Source organism: Anoplolepis gracilipes, chromosome 1 (genome assembly GCF_047496725.1).
Source record: "Anoplolepis gracilipes chromosome 1, ASM4749672v1, whole genome shotgun sequence".
NCBI classification, from domain to species: domain Eukaryota; kingdom Metazoa; phylum Arthropoda; class Insecta; order Hymenoptera; family Formicidae; genus Anoplolepis; species Anoplolepis gracilipes.
Window position 1 is genome coordinate 9,777,745 of NC_132970.1, and position 21,985 is coordinate 9,799,729.

General features: G+C 31.7%; 1 protein-coding gene across 2 annotated transcripts in view; it reads left to right on the forward strand.

Annotated features, from left to right (window-relative positions):
• Positions 1-262: 262 nt before the first annotated feature.
• The window catches only part of LOC140671906 (dual specificity protein phosphatase 10), a 37,614-nt gene continuing 15,891 nt past the window's right edge, over positions 263-21,985 (forward strand). Inside the window, exons 1-4 of one of the 2 annotated variants that reach the window (XM_072903626.1) lie at positions 263-466; positions 1,977-2,233; positions 4,155-4,337; positions 14,360-15,268. In XM_072903626.1, coding sequence (XP_072759727.1) covers positions 2,131-2,233; positions 4,155-4,337; positions 14,360-15,268 — 1,195 coding nt within the window. In that variant the 5' untranslated portion in view covers positions 263-466; positions 1,977-2,130. Of the gene's footprint in view, positions 467-1,976; positions 2,234-4,154; positions 4,338-10,212; positions 10,814-14,359; positions 15,269-21,985 lie in introns of those variants that run through there. The other variant, XM_072903634.1, reaches the window with a different exon arrangement.

A 21,985-nucleotide genomic window follows, 5' to 3' on the forward strand; every position in this document is an offset into this window, starting at 1 on the left:
CAAGATTTTGTTCGTTTCATATGATTTTTTTTCAATAATCGAGCTACAATTACAAACTTTAATATAATAATCTCGCACTGTTGCAAATATTAATATTAAGACACTTAGAGTATTGAGAAACTCTGGTAAGGCAGGTGAAGAAATCGATTCGATACTCGCTCTTATACACGATCCGCGCGCGCATGTATCCACGCGAGCTTGCGGCTACAATTCTGCGTAGGCGACGGCGGGTTACCTAGGACACCGTGTACATACGAGGAGTGCCGCGTTGCAGGCAACACTTCCAGCACAGTCGTGTCCTCGGTGACAGCGTCGACGGGGCCATGCATGTTCGTGTCAAGATCAAATCGTCGAGCAATCGTGTCCGAATGATAATTTCGAGTGCCTGAGCTTAATCTACGAAGACGGATTAATCGAAGATGTAAATACAGAAAAATCATCGAGGAATATAAGACATTTGTGAAATGTACGCGATTAAACTTATGGTTTTTCTCTTTTGATTTTTTTAGTGAATTTTTAGCGATTGTTTGTAAACCTTTTATTTTTTAAATTTATTTTTTTTTCTATTTCAACGCGATTAAATGAATTTTAATAACGTTTTTAAGTGAAGACGATTAATGACGTTATACATTTCGTTTAATAGTAAGATTAGTCAATGAAATATTTTGACTAAGTGTTTGATTGGTTAATTAAGGTAAAAAAATCGTGTGTCTTGAAGCCAAAATAGCAACAAAAAAGGATGTACATTATTTATATTAGATTCAAAATCAATTTTCAGTCAAACATATGTTCATAGCAAATTAATCTCATTTAGAAATCAAATCTGTTTCACTTGAAACCGCCATAATAATGTACGTCTAAATTTTTATTCTTAAAAAAAGGAAATTTCCGCGTTTTGTCGCGTCAGAACGTCACGAGAGAACTTTAGAATAAGATTAATAAATCGGAAAATAAAAATAGAGAAAGAAATTTTTACAGTTGTAAAATCTGCGTCTCGATTCAAGATTTGTTTTCTAATCCGTAATTTTACCGTCAATTACAGTCTACAATGATACTAATTTCTTTTTCTTTTTGCGTATTATCTGACGCTCGCATCCAGATACCCGATATAAAGGCGCACTTATCTCACGGTACTAAAATAGACTTATTTTGCTCTCGCAAGAGAACTTCGATTGTCTTTCTTTCTGTCGTGTGTCGTGTACATCACGATAATGGCGCCGCGAGTCCTTGCCGCAGCCTTGCGTTTTCACTTCGAGGCTAAACGCTATTTAAATACACACACGTATACATGACGCTGCGCAGGTGTGCGAGAACTATGTTCTCCTTTTCTCCACGACACCCCTTCCTATCGAGATATATCGAGCGTCGCTATTATCAGCACCGCGTTCAAGGCGTGCGTTTAACGTCCGATGGATTCGCAGTTTTTCGTTCTCCTTCGATCTGCAGCTTACTGTAATAAATTAAACCGCCAAAACGAACAAACGAGAAATTGTGGATCGCCTTGATTCTCTCGAGTTCTTCCTGTTCCTTCTTCTTCAAGGTTCTCTCGACAAGTCAACGCTCCTCCCGTCTCCTTCTGTATTTTAATTTTTTAGATAATATTTTACGACTCAAAGCGAAAGGTCATATGTTCTATAAAAAAAAAAAGGATTGTAGGAGAAATAAGCTTTTTGCATTCTTCATATATAATTTAAAATTTCTGTATTTTCTTACAGCAGTTATTAATATATACAAACACGTAAGAGTTAAAGAGAAGACTAGTAATTATCCTTTTGTTTTACAAAAACAGTAGATTACAAGAAAATGAAGTATATTCTATTTTATGAAAAGCGTTAGAAAAAGAAAAAGAAAAAAAAATAACGTGTCTCTCTTTGAGCAACTTGACCGAAGCTCGTTGAAATGATCGGATAGACACGGTTTTTTCATCAGCCTGTCGTCTCATTGACTATTGGCTATTCTAACAGGTATTTTTGCAGGTCAGCGTGAGTCAATCTCGACTGGCACTTGGAAAGGTAGCAGCGGACCGTCACCTCGTGACTTGACGCGCCGGTATGCTCCTACGTCGTCCTCCGGACTGAACTTCCTGGTACGTGAATCAGGATCGCCGGAAGCCGACCTCGCGCGGCGAGGATGAGCGCCAAGATATCGGCAGCTGGCTGCGACGGCGCGGCACAGTCAATTGTGAGCCATCGTGCCGCGAGAGCGTCGCCTGTCAAGAGATCGCTGTCGCCCGGTAAGTGTGACATATTGACAATTCACGTGATAAGTAATGTACACTATATAATATATAGTATATATAGTATAATATATAAAAATCTGTGTAACGTATACTCTATATAAAAAGTTTATCCGAGTAGTGCTATAATAAAACTTCTAAAGAGATAAGTCGCGTTTTATATATATCGAAAAATATAACATAAAAGTTTCGAGAAATTTTAACCTAAAAAGTTATTGCAAAAGTTTGCACTTTTACGTCATACAATGTAAAGTTTATTTATAAAATGAAAAAAAGAATCAATTATTATTATTTATTTTTTTCAGAATTAGAAGAAAGAATTTATAAAATTATGTATAAAGTGAGAGAGATTTTGTATATAATGTATGTGCATATATCATAATGCAACAGGGCAACAATTTTCTCATGACATTTGAATTCGTGATTTACTTTTGAAAAATTGTGACATATAATCTTAAAACAGAAGTTATATACATTTGTAAATCAGTACAAATTATTATTTTGTTTTTCTTTTTACATCCTTTTTTTATTTATTAATTTATTATTCATGTAACTTTAAATTAGAATATATGACATTTCTAGGCTTTGTATCTCTTTTAAAAATATGTTTATTTATTTTATTTTATTTTATATATTGCTATAGCATTTTAAGCAATAAATGCCTCTTTGTACAAATGTCAAATTTATAATCATATTTATATATAAATGTATTTATTTAAATATATAAATATATAAAAATATGTTTTTATATAAAAACAATTACATCTCACGATATGAAAATATTTTCACTTTTATATATACAGATTATTATCATTTTACCATTGTTTATATAATTTAACTCTTTTTTCTTTTTTCCTTTGTTAAAGTTTGATAGTCTATTAAAAAATAAAAAGAGATAAAATTACTTTTAAATCAATTTTAGAATTCTTCTAACGCTATTTTTATATTAAAATGGTTATCTACATTTGAAAAGTGATTTCTCTTAGTTAACGGCAGCAATCATCCTTTTTTAAAGAGAAAACTGTACTTTAAGGAAAAATGAGGTCAAGGTATTTTGCAAGTATTGGCTTTTCTGCGATTGATTATCAATTGTATGACTCATAGCTATAATTTTGGGTCGCTCATTCTTGATAGCTTGACATTTACCGGATATGCATTCATCGCGACAAAATGAATGATTCCGAATATATAAAATTAAAAAATAAAATAAGAGATAAATTTTAATTGGAACAGCACGCCTTGTGCAATATTAATTAGATAAATTGAAAATGACAGTTTTATACTAAAAATGTAATTTATAAAGTAACTAAAAATTATCAGAGATTATATACAAAATTTTTTAAGAATTTTAAAACTTACGTATTTGTATGTGCTTGTACATATATATACGTTTCGTAAGTAATTACATATATGTTCTCACATATATATGTAGATCATATAACAAATAAATTTTTTTTCTTACTACATTGACGATGCAACAATAGCATAAAGACATAAAAATTGCATTACCAAGTTACAACATTTAACAAAATTTTCTCGACTAAACTTCTAGCCGAAATAGCTAAAATTTAAATTAATAATTAATATTAATAATGTAGAAACGATCTGTAGTAGCGAAAGTTGTGTAAGATATACATGTATCTATCTGACATATTTGTTGGTTCATGGAAAGTATAGATAATGCTGTGTAATGATATCGCCATCGTTTATTAAAAAAGTGCTGTCGCGGTTAAACATCGTCGCGAAAAGTTTTGCAATCCGCATACTGGAATAATGACACGCGCGCATACACACACACGATGACATCTGACGATGACGCACCATCGTCCACGTCAGGAGATTGCACGCAGTCAATCAACTCAAACAAAGGATGTATATATATATATACTTACGTTTGCGTTTTTTTCTTTTTTTGTAGAGGCCACTGGCATCACAGAGAGATCACCAAAGCGTGTGGCTGTTTCGGACTTGAAATCATTTTCAGACGGAATTTCTGGCCGATCGTCACCCAGAGAAGTTAGCGAGATGCCAGTTCTAACGAGAGTCTGTTCTCCTGCAACATTGCCGAGGCTCAAGAATTTTCGATTTCGACCCATCGACGGTGAGTCATGTTTTTTTATTAAATTTATAATAGAATAGATAAACTGGATAATTTATTAATTTACAATTATCGACTTTTTAATCTTTTATTTTTGGTAAAAAATCGAAAGATTTTAAGCTGATTTTTAACTTTTTGAATCTTTAGACCTAGAGCGAAAGATTATAGTATTCATACATATTTAGTCTTAAATTTCTTAAATTTTTAAATTTTATATCAAGATCTTTGAATTTATATTCTGTCTTGATGTTTACTCACGTTTTAAAATATTTATATCTTTCAATTTTTAGATTTTTTAATTATTTTGAATTTTCCTAAAAATTTAAACGCTTTAAACATTTTAACTTTGGAAAATATAAAATTATAATTTAAATTATATAATATAATAAAATAATTGTTTTTTATTTATCGGAGCATGATTTTCTCTTGAAGAATGACTTGCTTTTTCTTAAAGTGATGATAAAATTCTTAAATATATCATCATTAAGGAAATAATGCTAAATCTCTATCACATACAAATATTAAAGTCTTATATAACTTTTATCAATTTTGTTTTATGTGAAAAATTTTTCTTAATAATGTGCTATTATATATTTTTGACTATGAAATATTTTAAAAAATTTTTTTAATTTTTCCTCAATTACATTTGTGTGTGAAATTTTATTGAGCTTTTTTATTATTATTGAATTCCACAAAACTTGTCGTATTTTATGTGCTGTAAATGAATTTTGCATTGTCAAAATCACAAATAGAATTTTGATATAAATATAAACATGTATCATTAACACTAAATAATTACAAACTCCTGTGTATAAATATAATACAATATAATACAATAAATATAATACAATAAAATTCGATAGTTAAGAGCAAATAAGAGCCCTTAATGGTGTAGGGCGCAAGTAATGTTTTTCATACATGCATTTATAAAGTAATTATATTTTGCTTATTAGTATGTTTAGCATTCCGATGAATAAACCTCTGTAACGAAAAGTTGTGAATCTCCCCTTCGATGCCAAATCTGGCGATGACACGTATATGCATGTTTCATATATGTATTCTTCTCAACGCTCTTAGGAAAATTGTTTAAGAAATCCACGTGGCTCTTATTTGTCCTTAAATTTTATTATATGTAGAATGTTAATTGAATATATAAAATGTAATTATAATTGGATTTATATAATAGTAAATTAGAAAATTTAGTGAAAGATCGAGAAAAAACACACTCTCTCTCTCTCTCTCTCTCTCTCTCTCTCTCTCTCTCTCTCGAGTGAACATTATTTCAAAGCTTTCATTCTGTTGATAATTGCAAGACACACTATATAGCGCGTATTATCTTATACATCGTACTTGAGCGAATCGTATTTTATCAGGCTGGTTTCGTGACGTTTCTACCGATATAGTACATATGTACAAAGACGCCTTATCAGCAGCAGCAGCGGGTGTTACGTGTTTCTATAAGCTGCCGTATCCGAGCTCGTGTAAATCGCCATTATTCTTGGCAAACAATAAATCCACTATGGTAATACGCACCTACGATTCAAAAATATCGAGAAATCATGAAAAATATGAACGCTTTTTTCTACTCGTTTAGCACAGTCTCACATCGTTAACTTAAATAAATACGTCAAAATAATTGAATTTTTAACGTTATACATCGACAAAGTAGATTTGTAAATATGTCAAAGACCCGATTTTTTAAGAAATAAGATATGAAAAAAATTGCGGAAAACTCGGAAAACCTAAAGTTACACTTTCATTAAAAAACTAAAAATAATGAAAATTATTATACATATTTTTTGAGTATTTTTTTGGTTCTTTTTATGAAAAATGTAATATGTCAGTTTAATAATAAAGTTTCTGATATGTTAAATCTGCTTTATCATGCTATGCGATAGTTTCATTAAATAAAAATTAATTGTTCCAAGGAACTTGGAACTTGTTTCGCTTGTTTTCTCGATTCTGACGTCACAAGTGAGATAACTGATATGATCATTAACAATGTTTAATCATCGTTGTATATCGCCGAATACGGCGTACACAATTAATATCAATGTTACGTTTTTTGAGCTTCGCAATTTTTTAAATTATGATTCTTAATGATTTTATTACAACGAAATAAACAATGATTTTATTATGATGCTTTGGTTATCTTCATATCAATGTTTTTATCTTTGAGAATCTGTGTATCTTACTTAAATAGATCTCTCCCTCTCTCTCTCCCTCTCTCTCTCTCTCCCCCCTCTCTCCCTCCCTCTCTCTCCCCTCTCTCCCCCCTCTCCCTTTCTCTCTCCCCCTCTCCCTTTCTCTCCCCCTCCCCCCTCTCTCTCTCTCTCTCTTTCTCTTTGGATTTTCGCGAATATTACATATCTTCAAGCAGTAAAAGAATGAAAATGTTCATAGTTAACTATTCATACACATATTGACATTCTCGTATAATTATTAGTCAAAAAAGAAAAAAGCGAAATCTATATGTTTTAAAAGAGTTTTATTTAAAAATTTGGTGCTACCTTAATATAAATTACACCTCTTTATTTTTTCGTGGATACAAGTGAACGCATCTAATAAAGACATAACCATTTAGATGTATATATACATATAAAGAAATAAGAGGAAATAGCAGAAAGACAAAGAAAATCTTATGTTTGTAGCATGGGTGCATCGATCGATCGATTGACAGTTGTATATAAGTGATAAACTGAAACCTTCCGTGTACGAGGACATTGTGCATAAATACATATGTTTATCATTCGTTCGATCCGACTGTATGGATGATGATGTCAGACTCTATCTTTGGTATATGGAGTTTTAGATGACCACGCAAACGCACTACGTGAACTTCCTGAGGGAGGACGAGGGGGTGGTTAAATGTTTGGATTTTTTTTTTGTATGCTGGGTGGGTTCTTAAGAATCTTTGAATTAGATCTCTCAATTTTTCGATTTTTTACGCCATTTGATTCTTGGAGTTTTCAGATTCTGAAATCATTAAATTTAAAATTTTTTTCAGCAATTTAAAATTTTTTAAAATAAATATAGCTGTATGTATAAAAATTTTTAGAATTTTTTGTTTTTGGTAATTTAGAATTTTGGATCTTTGTAATTTAAAATCATTGAATTTTTTATGCCGTTTAATTCGACTTTGATACAATAAATTGTATTTTTATATTTTAAAAAATTTAAATATCGAAATTTTACAATTAAAAATTATTGAATTTATATGTATATTTTCCTGTCTAATTGGCTTTATAAATTCTTTTTCTTAAAGATGTTTTTTAAAGCAATTTCTAAGTAAATTACATATATTAGTCCGTAGATATTTTAGAGAATGTATAAAGAATAAGAATTCCGAAAAAATTGCGTCATGAACTAATAAAAACAGTTTCATTAATTTCAATTTATTTAGGAATTACGTTTCCTGTCTACGTAAGCATCGCGTAAGCATCGAAGAATAGTCGATTAAATTTTCAGAATTGGTTATCATATAAGTGAGCGCGTCAATGCCATTATAACGCAATCTTATCTCCCTGGTCAGATTAATGGAAGGATCTAGGAGTGCATCGATATGATAATTATGATTTAAAAAAAACATCCGAGGATTTCATAATTTCACAATAAAAAAGGAATCATCGCACGAGATAATCAGATTCAGAAAAAGGTTCAAATAGCTGTTAGAGAAATAAAATTCGCTGCAAATTCACCTGAGAAAACAATACGCATGTGTTAATCGTGCCTCTTTTTTTATCAATTTGCGCATATACAACATGAAAAACGTTGTCCCGTATAACGAAATTATTGCGTATATCGAAATAAAGCAATTTATTAACAGTGCTACACACTATTGATTATCTGAAATAATTGATGAATAAGAATTAATCCACAGTCTAGCGAATGCACCAAGAAAATATGTGCGATATAAATAGCTCCTTCTTTACACTAGGTACTTGTAATTATTCAGACTTCAGTTCTATAACTCTTTTAAACTGTTCTTCATATTTAATCAGCTTTTTTTAACCTTTTTGTGTTTTACTCTGACGCACTTTCTACATTTCATTTACATTTTCATTATATAGCACATCATTTTGGCGTTGGCTATTTTCGTATGGCAGCGATTTAAATTAAACTCATAATCTAGATATACAGAGTGTCTCAGATTAATACATAGTACTTTTGCGTTTCAAATCGACTTTTTTACAGAATTGTTGTACCCATAAATTTGGAATTTGGTATAAACAATTAAATTTCAATAATGTTTATTTTTAAAGAAAAATTTAAAATATTTTTAAAAATATTGTTTAGATGCCGTGATAGAAATACTTTAATTCTTGATACTTTTCAGAGATTGGATAAATCTTTAATTTGCAGAATAGATTTTTGATAGAAAATTCTTTCGCTCATTGTCAGATATAATGCTATAAATTATAAGTTGCTTGTTTTATGATATATAAAATATATTATAAAATATATTATATCATGAATTATTTAAGAACGAGGAAACAATTTTTAATCTTCATATGTTTGAACAACTTTTCTTAATTACTTATTATATGGAACGTATCAATTACAATTTTTTAAAACTACGCTTATCATCATTTATCATACGCTAGCATATAAATATTATTCAGAAAATCTTGAAAGTATGAAAAGAATAATTTTTTCAAATTGTGAAAATTATATAAGTTGAAATCGCCAAGACGGCGAAATATGCTGACGTGATAAAGAACTCGGTGAGACCATTCGATATTAATATTCGAAACGCTGACTGATATTGATCACGTGGAAACCTCTCACATTGCTATAGTTCTTTCACGTGTGATATCTCAGTAATACTATTAATATTCAAAATACTAAGAATAACATGGATCGAACGTGCGTTAGGAATCTTCTCGATACGGCAGTGCCGCCGTGGTGTAATGTGTATCTCGAGACACCGGTTGTATGAACGTACAAGTGTACACAATACATGCGCGTGCACATAAAGCGCGTATACTCGCGCCGTCGTCGGATGAGTCATCTCGCGCGCATTGCACGCACGATGGCGCAGAACTTCCTTTTTTTTCGCGATCGTCGATAGTTAATGTTGCGTACAAATCGAAAAGATCTAGAGAAATCGAGAAATTATTTAAGAGAGTTTAAATAGTGAAATACGTGAGAATACATTAAAAAAACGTGATGCATTTGTAAGAATTGTCATTTTGAAATTTCAGAGGTACGATTTCGACGAATTTAAAGATACAATAATATTTTAAAGATACGAAAGTAATAATTAAATGTGATATACATATCGAAACGCTAAATTAAAATTCTACAATGAATTGGAATTGTATATATGATCCTCTAGTGGCAAAACTCTAGTGTTAAAATAACTGAAAAATATTTCTCATCAGAAGTTTCTAAAGTCTCTGAAGAAAAATACGGTGACACTCTGTACTTAATATCTCCCTAAAGAGAAAGCAAGTACATATACATGTTATTTATGTCTACACAATATTGCGATATATCACACACACCAAATTTTTAAAGTAAATCATTTTTTTAACAAATTACTATACTTATTTGTGAATTTCATATTCCATTAATCTTTTTTTTTTTTTTTTTAAACAAAATTTTTTAATAAAATTACAATTTTGTTACACAAGATATACTTTTTTCTCTACGAAAATCTTTTTTTACCGAAATTTCAAAATGGACAAGCTTTACAAAGCCAATGAAAAATATATATATATTACTTATAGATAAGATACTATTTTTTTGCGAATTAAAAAAATTTTTCTCTTTTGCAAAAAGCCGATATTAAAAAAATTAACGTACGTTCCAACGTAAGCTACGTTTGGTATGAGGGGTTAAATTACGCTCCTGCGCAGAGTGTTCCGCGATCCCCTTCACCCCCGTCGCGGCCGCGCCGGCAGCGTTCTCCGTTCTCCTCTAATGTTCTCCGCTCTCCTCGTCGCCGGCGAACTCGTCGTCGTCGTCGTCGTCGTTGCCGTCGTCGTCGTCGTCGTCGTCGTCGTCGTTCGCGTATCGCGCCACGCTTAGCCTGCCTTTTCCCCCTCAGTCTTCGCTCGCCGGCCGTTGGCAGAGGATCTTGCATCGATCGCTCTCTCGCGATTGTAGATCTTCCGTGTCGTATACCTCGCACATTTTTGCCATTCCCATGGGAAACATGTTGGTCCAACGTGTGCGTCGCGGGGTCCTTCGGGCCCACGCGAGCGCGCTCTCCTGAGACCCGTGACGTCACCCCGATGGTCCATCTCATCAACATCCTTCTCTTCCTGATCCTTTCCTATCCGATCCTCGTAAAATCGATCTTATGGATGGTATCGCGTCGGGAGTGTGTAACATCGGGCTTATTTTTATATATATAATACTTTTCGGGCTTTTTCGTTCTCGAATGTGTAAATTGAAAACTAGGACACTCGGGCCGCCGTTGGATTTCTAAACATCGGACCGGATTTTTCGGTTTCTGGACATGTAGATGCAAGGTGTGTGTGCGTGTGTGTGTGTGTGTGTAATCGGATTTCTGATTATTTCTAGTTCCCGCTAAAGCTAGTATAGATTCAAGATGTTTTCGATTGGAATGCATGTACTCTTGAATTTTCAATTCTCTCGAGAGTGTATATCGAGATTCTGTGATTAAATTATTTCTTTCAATTTTTAGAATCTTAAACGTATATAAATGGAAAACTATAAATATTTCATATATTTAATTGTTATTGTACTTTTATATAAGTGTAACTAAAATAAAATATTTTCAAGTATTTTCCACAAATATCAATTCCTACAAATATTATTCGAAATTTCGTAATAAAGACTTTTTCACATACTCCAAAGTATAATCCAACACTTTTTCAATCATTAAGCTTTAAATCTTTGGATTTTTTCTTGAATGTCTATTTAAAATACATTAGACATAAGATTTCTTATATATTAAAATTTTTTATATTTGAATTGTGTTTATAACGTATAAATTTTGTAAAAATGAGTAGACTTTTAAATAAAATTCAGATTTAAATAAATTTATTTCCGTAGAACATAATTCTAATGTGTATATTTTTTTGTATGTATAGATTTAATAATCTGATATCTGAATCTTGAAATTTTCGAAACTTTGGATGTTTAATCGAAATGATATTTTAATTGTTTACAGATGTATTGGATATTTTAATTAATTTCTATCGTATGTATAATAGATCAGAAATGTGATTGCGATGTAAATGAGAAATTTAATCGAGATACTTAACCTTTAATTTTTTAGATATCCATAAATATATAAATTAAAAGTAGGATGAAGGAATATGTTTGTGAAACATTTTTAAAATAAATAAATATTTTTATTGACGATCTTTACTCTTTTACATACATTTATTGAAATTATACAATTGGATCAAGATGAAAAGAGATCTCAAGTTATTTTAAATTTTTATAAATTTATAAATTAAAAAAAATGTTTATACATTTTTCCTAAAACTTTCTCAAAAAATTATGTTTTACTACTTCTGTTTTACTATAATTTATCACTTTGATGCAATTAAAAATATTTGATATAAGTATGTTTAAAGATTGAAATGAGATGAAATTAATTCGGGGAAATTATTGTTCTTTTCGAGTGAATGAAAGAACGCAGAGTATTTCGCTTGATGGCAGGTGTCGGTGTTACACCTGTCCACAGAATGCCTTGGTCAGGTTACGAATAGCGATAGTCTGAAACAAATATCTTTATCTTAATTTTAGTCAGCATGACAATAAATTATTTTATTTAAATCGCAATTTTATCTACTGCCACTATCGCGTTAGTTGTTAGTTCTCAATGACAGATTTTAATAAATGTGCGAAACGACTTTTCTTGAATATAAACGTTGCGCTATTGGAAAAAATCCAAAGGATTTTTTATAATCTTTACTATTTAATACTACTGATAATAAAGTTTCAATTTTATAAATATTATTGATGTAAAATATTTCTAAAGTTAATAAAAACGACAATGGAAAATAATAAAATATTAATAGATTAAAGCTTGTTTCTTTAGCTTCTTTAAAATTTTATACGAAATTCTTTAACTTTTACTAACAATAAGCAAAAAACAATGAATTTATGAAAAAGCTTTCAATGAATAACAGAGTATTATCTATATCTAGGAGATGGCCATACAAAAAAATTAATTTATATTTTTAATTTATTTTTCTCTTAATAAAGCTCATTGAAACTAACTGAAAACGGTATTATTTGTTTATGGATTTCAAATTTGAAAGTTTAATTTACGATTTTTTATTTCTTATATAAAATATATAACACTTTAATTATATAAATTCTAAGTTTAAATATTTGCTGGAAACATGTATCTTATTGTCAAGCACCAAATATTTCTTACTCATATTTTACACAATTATTATTACTGAATAATTTTGTAAACGCGTCTCTGAAAAAATAACATGGTGATAATGATATTAAATATTTCTTCTTGGAAAGTGTCCATATGTTGATTTTATATAAATTAGTATTTCCGGTATTGATTTTTTGCAAGTAAACGTTGCTTTAGCAACTTTCTCGAACTGTTTAATAATGCCTGTTTAAACGACCGCACTCGTAAGAGATATCGACAGATTGCGAGGGTATCGGGCCCATCGCTAGTCACGAGGTCCCACTTGCCGCTCGAAGCGTCGAATTCCACAACGTTTACTCATTCGAAAGAACGAACTCTCGAAGACTTCTCGGGGCCGGAGAGAAACTTCGATGGCGGAAGAGAAGTGGGAGAGTGGTCGGACGAGAGAGAGAGAGAGAAAGAGAAAAAGAAGGGACAGAGTAACCGATGGTTTAATCGGCCGTTGATTCTAACCAAGTATTATTCAGTTTGATCTAATTCAAACGGCTTTTTTAATGATCAAACAAGAGACTAAAATAATTGAAAAATATAAAAATTTTGACAAACATGAAAGTAAAAGAAATTTAAAAACTGCAATCTAATTTACGAATTTAAAATCTGCAATCTAATTTACAAATAAAACATCCTTATATTATTTATATTTGACTGAATTAAAAGCTCAAACTTTTTGGAATTTTAATGATATTTAATGAAATTTAATAATTTACACAATTTACATATTCAAATACCCTTTGTGCGTCAGATATTTATTAAGAGATTATTTAAAAAAATGCAAAAATAAAGAAATTTGAAAACAGCAGAATCTAAGAATTTTTAGGAATTTAAGATGGAGCAACACACGGATAATATATAGACACGGCGTTATTTATAAAAATATACAAATCACATGCTAGCAAATCCCGGGTGTATCACGTAATTTCTAAGTTAGTACATCGTTGCTTACAACAGATCTTTCGTAATGCTCGGGACATTGGTCGTCGTCCAACTGCCAAATTAGAATTGTAACTAACTAAAAGAACAAAATAACTCAAGGACTCGATAATTCAAAGATATGACAATTATGTATTCTTTAAATGTGACGTTAAAACATACTGAATATTTGTAGTAAAGTATAAAAATTAAAAGATTCTAAAAATACATAATATTTTGGAAACTAATACTCGTTTAAATTGAATCAAGAATTATAGACTTGATGCACTAATTTATCAATTTAATTGAAATTACCGTTCTCTTTTTAATTTTATTAGAATAGAAATAATTACAAATATGGAAAAGAGAAGTATTTAGAAAGATTAAATGAAAAAAATATATAATGAAGAGAAAAAAAACATATTTTTATATTTTTTATTTGATTTAATTTAAAAATAATAACCAAGAGAGATCAAACAAACAAAAGTCTTCGAGAGACTTAAAATAGAAGATATTTAAAACTTGTTTGTCTTTTCATTCATTATTTCATTAACGTTTTTGCAAATAAGCGAATTTTAAATCTGCCAATATATGAAAAACAATCGCAAATGGCGAACTGCAAGAAATACAAGAAACACGAGTAAAGAATGCGCGAATATGGAGCTTTTGTTTTATTAACTGATGCAAGGGAAAAAGTTTGATAACAATTGCTGACGTGTCGCAATTATTGATGTTTCAGCGTCGACTCCAGGACCGTGCCACGACGTGAGCATCACCGACGTGAACTCCAACCATCATCACCACCATCACCATCTCGGACACAATCAGCACGACTATCGGCCTCAAGACCGAATTCCATCGTCCTCCTCGATGTCTACCTTGCTATGCTGCGAGCCAGTATCGGCTGGCCGGCCTCGGGCCAATCTGAAACTCGTGCTAAACCGCAGTCTGAGTGAGCCAGGACCGAGTCCTTGTGCCTTCCCAGCTTCGCCAACCGCATCACCGATCGCCACTTCCGTCGTAAATAATAACAGTAACCTCACCGTACCGCCCTCGATTATTATCGACGAAGAAACGAACGACGACGATAACAACGACGACGTCCACCGTCATAGCTTCCATCACCTCCACTATCACCACCACCATCATCATCACCATCTTCATCATCTTCATCAGCATTTATCGCTGACTACGAAGCGTTGCAAACTGGAGACCGCCAGTCTGCCCAATAGTCCCTGCGCGGAAAACGGCACCCTTCATCGTCAGCTGGTGCTGAGCAAGACCCGCGTCATCACTTCCGGCGATCTCGCTCAGCGTCTCGCACGTCTCGAGCGACCCTCCGTCGTTTCGCCGGTGATTCTGGACTGCAGACCGTTTATATTGTATAATGTCAATCATATACGCAGCGCTATCAATGTCAACTGCTCGGATCGTTTCAATCGACGCAGACTCCAGCTGGGGAAGGCTACTCTCGCTGATCTCGCAACCGCTCGCGAGGGCAAAGAACTGCTCAGGAGGAGACAATTCAAGGAAGTCATAGTGTACGATGATTGCACCGATGACCTGGAGCATTTGCCCGCTCAACATCCATTGTTTTTGGTGCTCGCCGCTCTTGTGGATGACGATCGGGAACCCGCTTTGTTGATCGGTAAGTACCCTTCAGTTTTTCTTGATCGTCTGGCTGGTATTCAATACAGCGACTGCATTGTGAAGTCTCAACTTCTTATTATAACAATTGAATTGTAAAGTAATAAATCATATACATTTCTTTTCTCTTTTACATCGCAAATATTAAAATAAATGACACATTGGGATATAATCTTTAGTAGTAACATTTCAAAATCATGCATTAATACTTATGACTAAAGGGAACGATAAACTCTTTTTTTCTATTTATAAAAAATATAAAGTTTGATATATAAATTATCAAATTATAAGTGAATAATTATCTTATCCAAAGGTCTGGATAAGATATTTATTAATTATCTTATCTGAAAATTCTCGCCACAAGATGAAAGATTCGACCCGAAAAACTAAAGATTTGTAGTATATGTCAGATAGATTGTTATCGTCATATTTACTATGCTTTAAAAATAGTTTTTTTTGTTATATATTACTGACAGATGTGCTCTTTGTATTATTGAATATGACACAACTGATATTGACAAGATAATGGTATATACGAAGATATCAGATGATCCATATCAGCAACATACATCTTATTGTTAGACAAATTTTTCAGTAGATAGGTGTAAAGTGAATTGTTACTTGAAAATATAAGAATGAAACTTAAAAACTAAATAGATATAAAAAGAATACATCAAAGAGACATACGTAAAAATTACTCCAAAAGTACACACAACATGCAAGAGTATAATATTAATGGTTTTTAAAACAGAAAAAAATTTTTTTTAAATTACAAAATATGTAAAATTGATTAATTAATATAATAATAAATTAGTACACGAGAGCTACTAATCATAGTACAATAATGAATACAATATGAAGAATATATAAATAATTTACAAGTTCTACATTATCCAAAAACTTCAAAACTTATTAATAATACAACAAGACTTAAAAATATCGACTAACAAATGAGAATAAAAGTATCGGCGTCAAATTCATAAATTTAAGATAAATTGCCATCATAATCTTTGCACACGAACAATTATTGGTAATTAATCTTTGCCGGTTTGTCGCTGATTTTTTCTTGTCGCGGAATTTGTTTACAAAAGCGAAAAGACCATGAAACAGAGCGAACTGTTTGTCGTCTATCCGGTCCTCTACGTGGGAGTGGGTCTCTGGTTTTCGGAAATAACGATGATGTGAACGCGATATTTCTGCCGGCTGCCAATCGCGCGTCGAAACTTTTACGCCGAGATCATTCTCTGTTATTATTTTTGTCGCTCATTATACATTAATAATTTCTCGCGGTTTTTTTCACGATATGTTATCTTCAGATTATGGTTTGTTTTCTTAAGGCATCCTGTAGCGATTGTCAGTTTCACATTTTTATCATTAATCTTTCTCTTTGATTTGTTAAAGAGTGTTATTTAAGCTGAAATAAAAAAGAAAGAATGGGAAAAAAATTTTCTGTTTGAAAACAAGATCATCAGCAGTGAAAAATATTATATATGTTTCTTTCTAGTGTGATTTCTACTGAAAGAATCGTAACAATTTTTATCCATTTAATTTTTTTCAAATTTATTTTATTAATATAGAATTTATATTTGTACAGATCATAATCAATAACATACAATAGACTAAACTTAAGTTTAAATTTTTTAAAAGAAAATCTTAAGGAATGCAAAATTATCAAATATAAAAATTGAAAGTAATATCTATTTATTACAATTTTACGTTTTTTTATTCAGTTTATATTTTCGTTTCTCATTTTTTTTTTTCTTTTTAGTGAAAGCAATAGCAGCATAATTTCATTTTAGATCGCATCCTTTTGACGTAAAAACAGAACTGTTTACTCCGGAAAATTTAAGAATGACGCAGGCAGCTTTTCGCACAATTTAAATGACTACAATCAAATTAATAAAATATCAAATTGAGAGTACATTGAGCTTCTCTGTAATTCTCGGAAAATCTCAAGAGAGAGAAAGAGAGAGGCAAATATATTTAAAATTGTTTTACCGATATCTAAAATCTTTAATCAATAATATAAAAATTGAATGGACAACAATAAATAGAATGTTAACACTCAATAAAGTTTTAGATTTATAAATACTCTCAGTTATGCTTTTAATCTGAAAAACCAGAACATTATGTGAAAGAAGGTAGTGATTTTATTAGAAAATATGCGTGTGTAAGATCACGTAAATCTTGCGACATAATGTATGGCAGTTGGGAGATAATCCAAAGGAATCAAGGAAGAAAACGCAGACGAAGACCCGTTCGAACGCTTGACGGCGACGACGACGACGACGACATCGTACTATCGTCGGCGCGTACGAAGGCGAAAGGTGGGGATCTATTCATAGGAGTGACTCACGTCGGAGATGACGCCGCGAATAGTCGGACAGATTTTGCGCGCCGCGATCTGCGCTTTCGCTGTATTTTCGCAAAGCTACACATGGGAGATGAATTATAGCGGACTAAACGAAAGATTTGCCTACAATTTACGTGATATTAACCGTGTCGGATGAAAATTATACAATCATATTAATTACGTTTAATATGATTGTATAATTTTCAGTCTGGGACGTAAGGCCGATTGTGATAATAACGATATTATAATTATAATATGTACTCCAGGCAACCAAATTTTTAAAGTTTGAAAAAAAATATATAAAAAATATATTATGCGGAAATATCATATTATATAGAATTAAAATAAACGATAATAGTAATAGTATTAAAAATAATATATTAAAAATAATATTAATAAAAATTTAAGAATCAATACTTTTTAAGATTTATAAAAATCCTTATATATTTTTATAAATTTATGAATCTATAAACGCTTATTACTGAAATCTAATATAGATTCCCATATTTATATAATTACTTATTATAAATATAATTTGCATACACATTAATATAATTATCAGGAAATTATCGATTTAGTTAAAAATATAATGGTAACGAGAGAAAAAGGAAGTATTAATATAATATTTAAAATATAAAATTTAATTTTTAATTTTAATTTAGTAGACATTTTTTTTTCGTTATTCAGAAACGCGCACAACGACTTTTGATATCATTTTGTTTCGACTAGTTATTACATAATTAGTAACGATTCGCGGCCGCCTATATAAACAACGAGACCAAAGCATCGCGTGGCTCGTTTTGGCGAGGCTAATGCGCGCGTCTGGTCTCTCGGTCGGTCCCGATCGCATTTTTCTCAGACGACGACGACTACGACGTTGAAAGCATGAGTCACCGTGTATATCGACCCTACGGCATGTTTACGCTGGCTAAGCGCACGAACAGCCATATGTCAAAATCATGATTGCATAACGTATCCCTCGCGTTGTCACCGCCATGGTGTTTCACTCTCTTTTGGGATATTTAGATATGAGTCAGTTGCGTGGATTAAGAGATTTTCCTATCAGTGCGACCTTACCTCTTACAGGTGCGCCAGTTTTTTCTCGTTACGATATAATTTACTTTCGCTCGAAAAAAAATTGTAAAGGCTGTGAGAAGAATCGGTTGGAACGCTTTGCAGCAGTCTGTAAAATCGCGCGTATTGTTGAAAAATTATGTTTTATTTTTCACTAAAAAAGTGTGGACAGTTTCTTGTAATTTATAATAAATTAACATTATTAATTACTAGAAGCTATTTGCTCAGTAAAGTATATTATATTTAATAATAATATACTTTTTTAATAACATCGGTAAAATGTAGATAATACTTATAGTCTCATTGTCGATCTAGGGGATGTTTCAATTATTTCGCAGGTATATCTTTATACTTAGGTTCTAGAAGTAACTTTAAATACTGCATTGATGTGTGTGTGCATGTATGTATATGTGTGTTATAACTTGTGTGTATTTCAAACTAAGAGTCTTATAGTGTGACTCGATTCTATTTCTAAAATCAGATGTGTATAACGTTATTTTTGAAACAAGAAAGAGAATATAGATGCAAGAGAATGCAATTGCAAGGATACAAAAATAATGTTGATAATAAAGATAAATTAATAAACTAATAATAATAATAATAATACTACTAATAAAATATATATGTGTGCCTATGTGCATTACATAATTTATTACTTTATTATGTGAATAATAAAAAGTATAATAAATTATATAGAAATAATATGTATAATAATAATTCTATATAATAAATTATATAAAATTAATATATTCTTATCATACAAGAGAGCAAACGTTTTGGAACGTTTAGAGTCAATAAATGAAGCCGAACTCGAAGCTTAATGAATTAGTCATCGCTCTCCAAAGCCCGGGGGTTGCTGTATTTTTTCCATTGTACGCTTTTTCATCCCCCTTCCATTTAAGGGTGCGATGAGGAGGTAGTCTAATCGAGGGGGAGCGTGCGCCTCAGAACAACGTACAACGCATCTGGATCAGCTGTCGATGACGATTATTACGTATGAGTCATCCGATACACAGCTCGCTTTAAAATGTATCAATGACTAACGCGCGTCCAACTCACAATCGTTCCAGCCCCTCTTGCCCTCTTACCCTTTGGGTCCCTTTGTGCCGTACCGGCGTGATTCAAGTACTAGTAGAATCGTGATGAAGGATCTAAAAATACGGGGTGTCTGATGATTTAGCCTCTCCTCGTAACTGCTCATAATCTCATTTCCTCGATATGAAACAAAAATGTCTCTACGAATATACATATATGGATATGTTTCGTTATTGATAATACAGATTAATCCAAAAACAAAATAATTTTAGAAAAATGACAAGTCAAAATGTAAAAAGTTTTTTCCATTTGAAACTTTATTTTCCAATTGATTTTGAAAGTGCTTTTATAACTTTAACTCTGTATAAGTTTTATGATATCGACTTGTCAGTGAATCTATTTCAATAACCACTATCAGAATGTAGATAAAAGTACAATTCCATTTTAAAAAAATGAAAATAAAAAAATCTTAGTGTTTCATAGATACATAATTCTTCGGCAAATATTCTGCATTATTTCATTGTTAGGATGTCACATTTTTATATTTACATTTTGTTGTTAAAATCAGTTTGAACGATAAATAAAAGAACCAAATATGTAAAAAAATTTTTATTCTACATATTTGATTCTTTTATTTCTTCATGTATATTGTAAAATCATCGCTTTCTCGATTGAATCATCTTATACTTATTTGCATACATAAGTGAACGGCGGCTAGAATAAAGTCTTGCGTTACAAAACCAATGCATATCCGCATACTCTTTACTGAGAAGTGTAAACGACATATTGATGGTTAATGATACGACACGTGTCATAGAACATTATATTGTTTGCTGGTTTACGTTTCACTGATGCGTAACCTGCTGATTTACTGCGAAAATTATTAAGTTTAATACATTAAGAATGCTTAAAGATTATAAAAGTATAAAAATTTAAAAAAATGTAAATATTTAGTTGTAAAAATTTTAGGTTTTAAATTCCGATTTTATCTTTATCTGCTTATATATATATTTATAAAAAGATTATACACATATATCTCTTTTTTCTAAGATGTCAAAAATCAAATTCGTGCAAAATAAAAAAATAAAAAAAAGCAATAGTGTACGTAATAAACTAAAACGATCGATGAATTAATTCATTATTTATGTTTTATATGTTTTATACGTTATCTAGTGAGCCTTAGGAATCCATAAATTGTACACACAAGAAAGAACTAAAAATATTTCTAATTTAACCTGAAAAAATAGATATAAAACATCATAAAGATTTTCTCATCAAATTTAAACATTTCTCAGTCTCTGTCAAATTTCGATAGAGTCCGAAAACACAACAAAATTCCACAATAATCTACAGACGTGTATTCTACACCGTCTATATTGTAACGCGGTACAACCATCATCAAGCACGAAGTGTTAATCGTCCATCACAAACAACACATTCAGACATTCGGTCATTGACTCGGATTCCCTCTGAAAATATCGGATGTGGGAAGGGCAGGAGGGAGAAAAGGATACAGAAAACTACAAAGAAAAAGAAAGAGAGAGAGGTAGAGGTAGAAAAGAAAGAAGTGAGGGTCGCGCGGGGTTATTAGCGTGAGATGAATCAGCGCGGCCACGCGGACAAGATAAAACGAGCGACCGTACGTCCTTCGAACTCGTCGGAATTTCCTTGAGACTGGACGAGAGTAAGCGAGCGAACGAGTGAGCGAACGAGCTATGCCGTGCTATGGTTTCCTACTACGTTTCACACAGATGAGTCAGTCAGTCGGCATGATTCCGCGGGTTATTCGTGGCGGGAACGGAGACAGCGTGTAGCGCTCCCCGCGCACACGTCTGTCAGCCTAAAATAAGGCCCGCGACCGAGTCCGCGCATGATCTTTGAACATCATCTCCGCCAGGTTGCGATTCACCCTTAAAACACGCACCTCCCCAGCCAATCGCGATTTAACGCCGTTAATATACTGATATTGGTTTGCGGAAAATTGTAAAAAATTATCGATTGATTCTCATCAACATTATTAGCATTAGATTACAATCGGCATGATTGCTTCTGATTTAGCGGATGATTCTGTCTTTGTATACTTTATAGCTAAGTCTATAGAAAATCTATTAAAAGTATCTCGGTAAAAGGAAGATTGATTAATCTTTTATCGAGAGTTATGTGTCTAAGTAAGAAGATATGCTGACACATAGCTCATCAGAAGTAGATGCTAATAACAGTATTATCCTTGTCATAACAAATAATTCCAGTTTTATT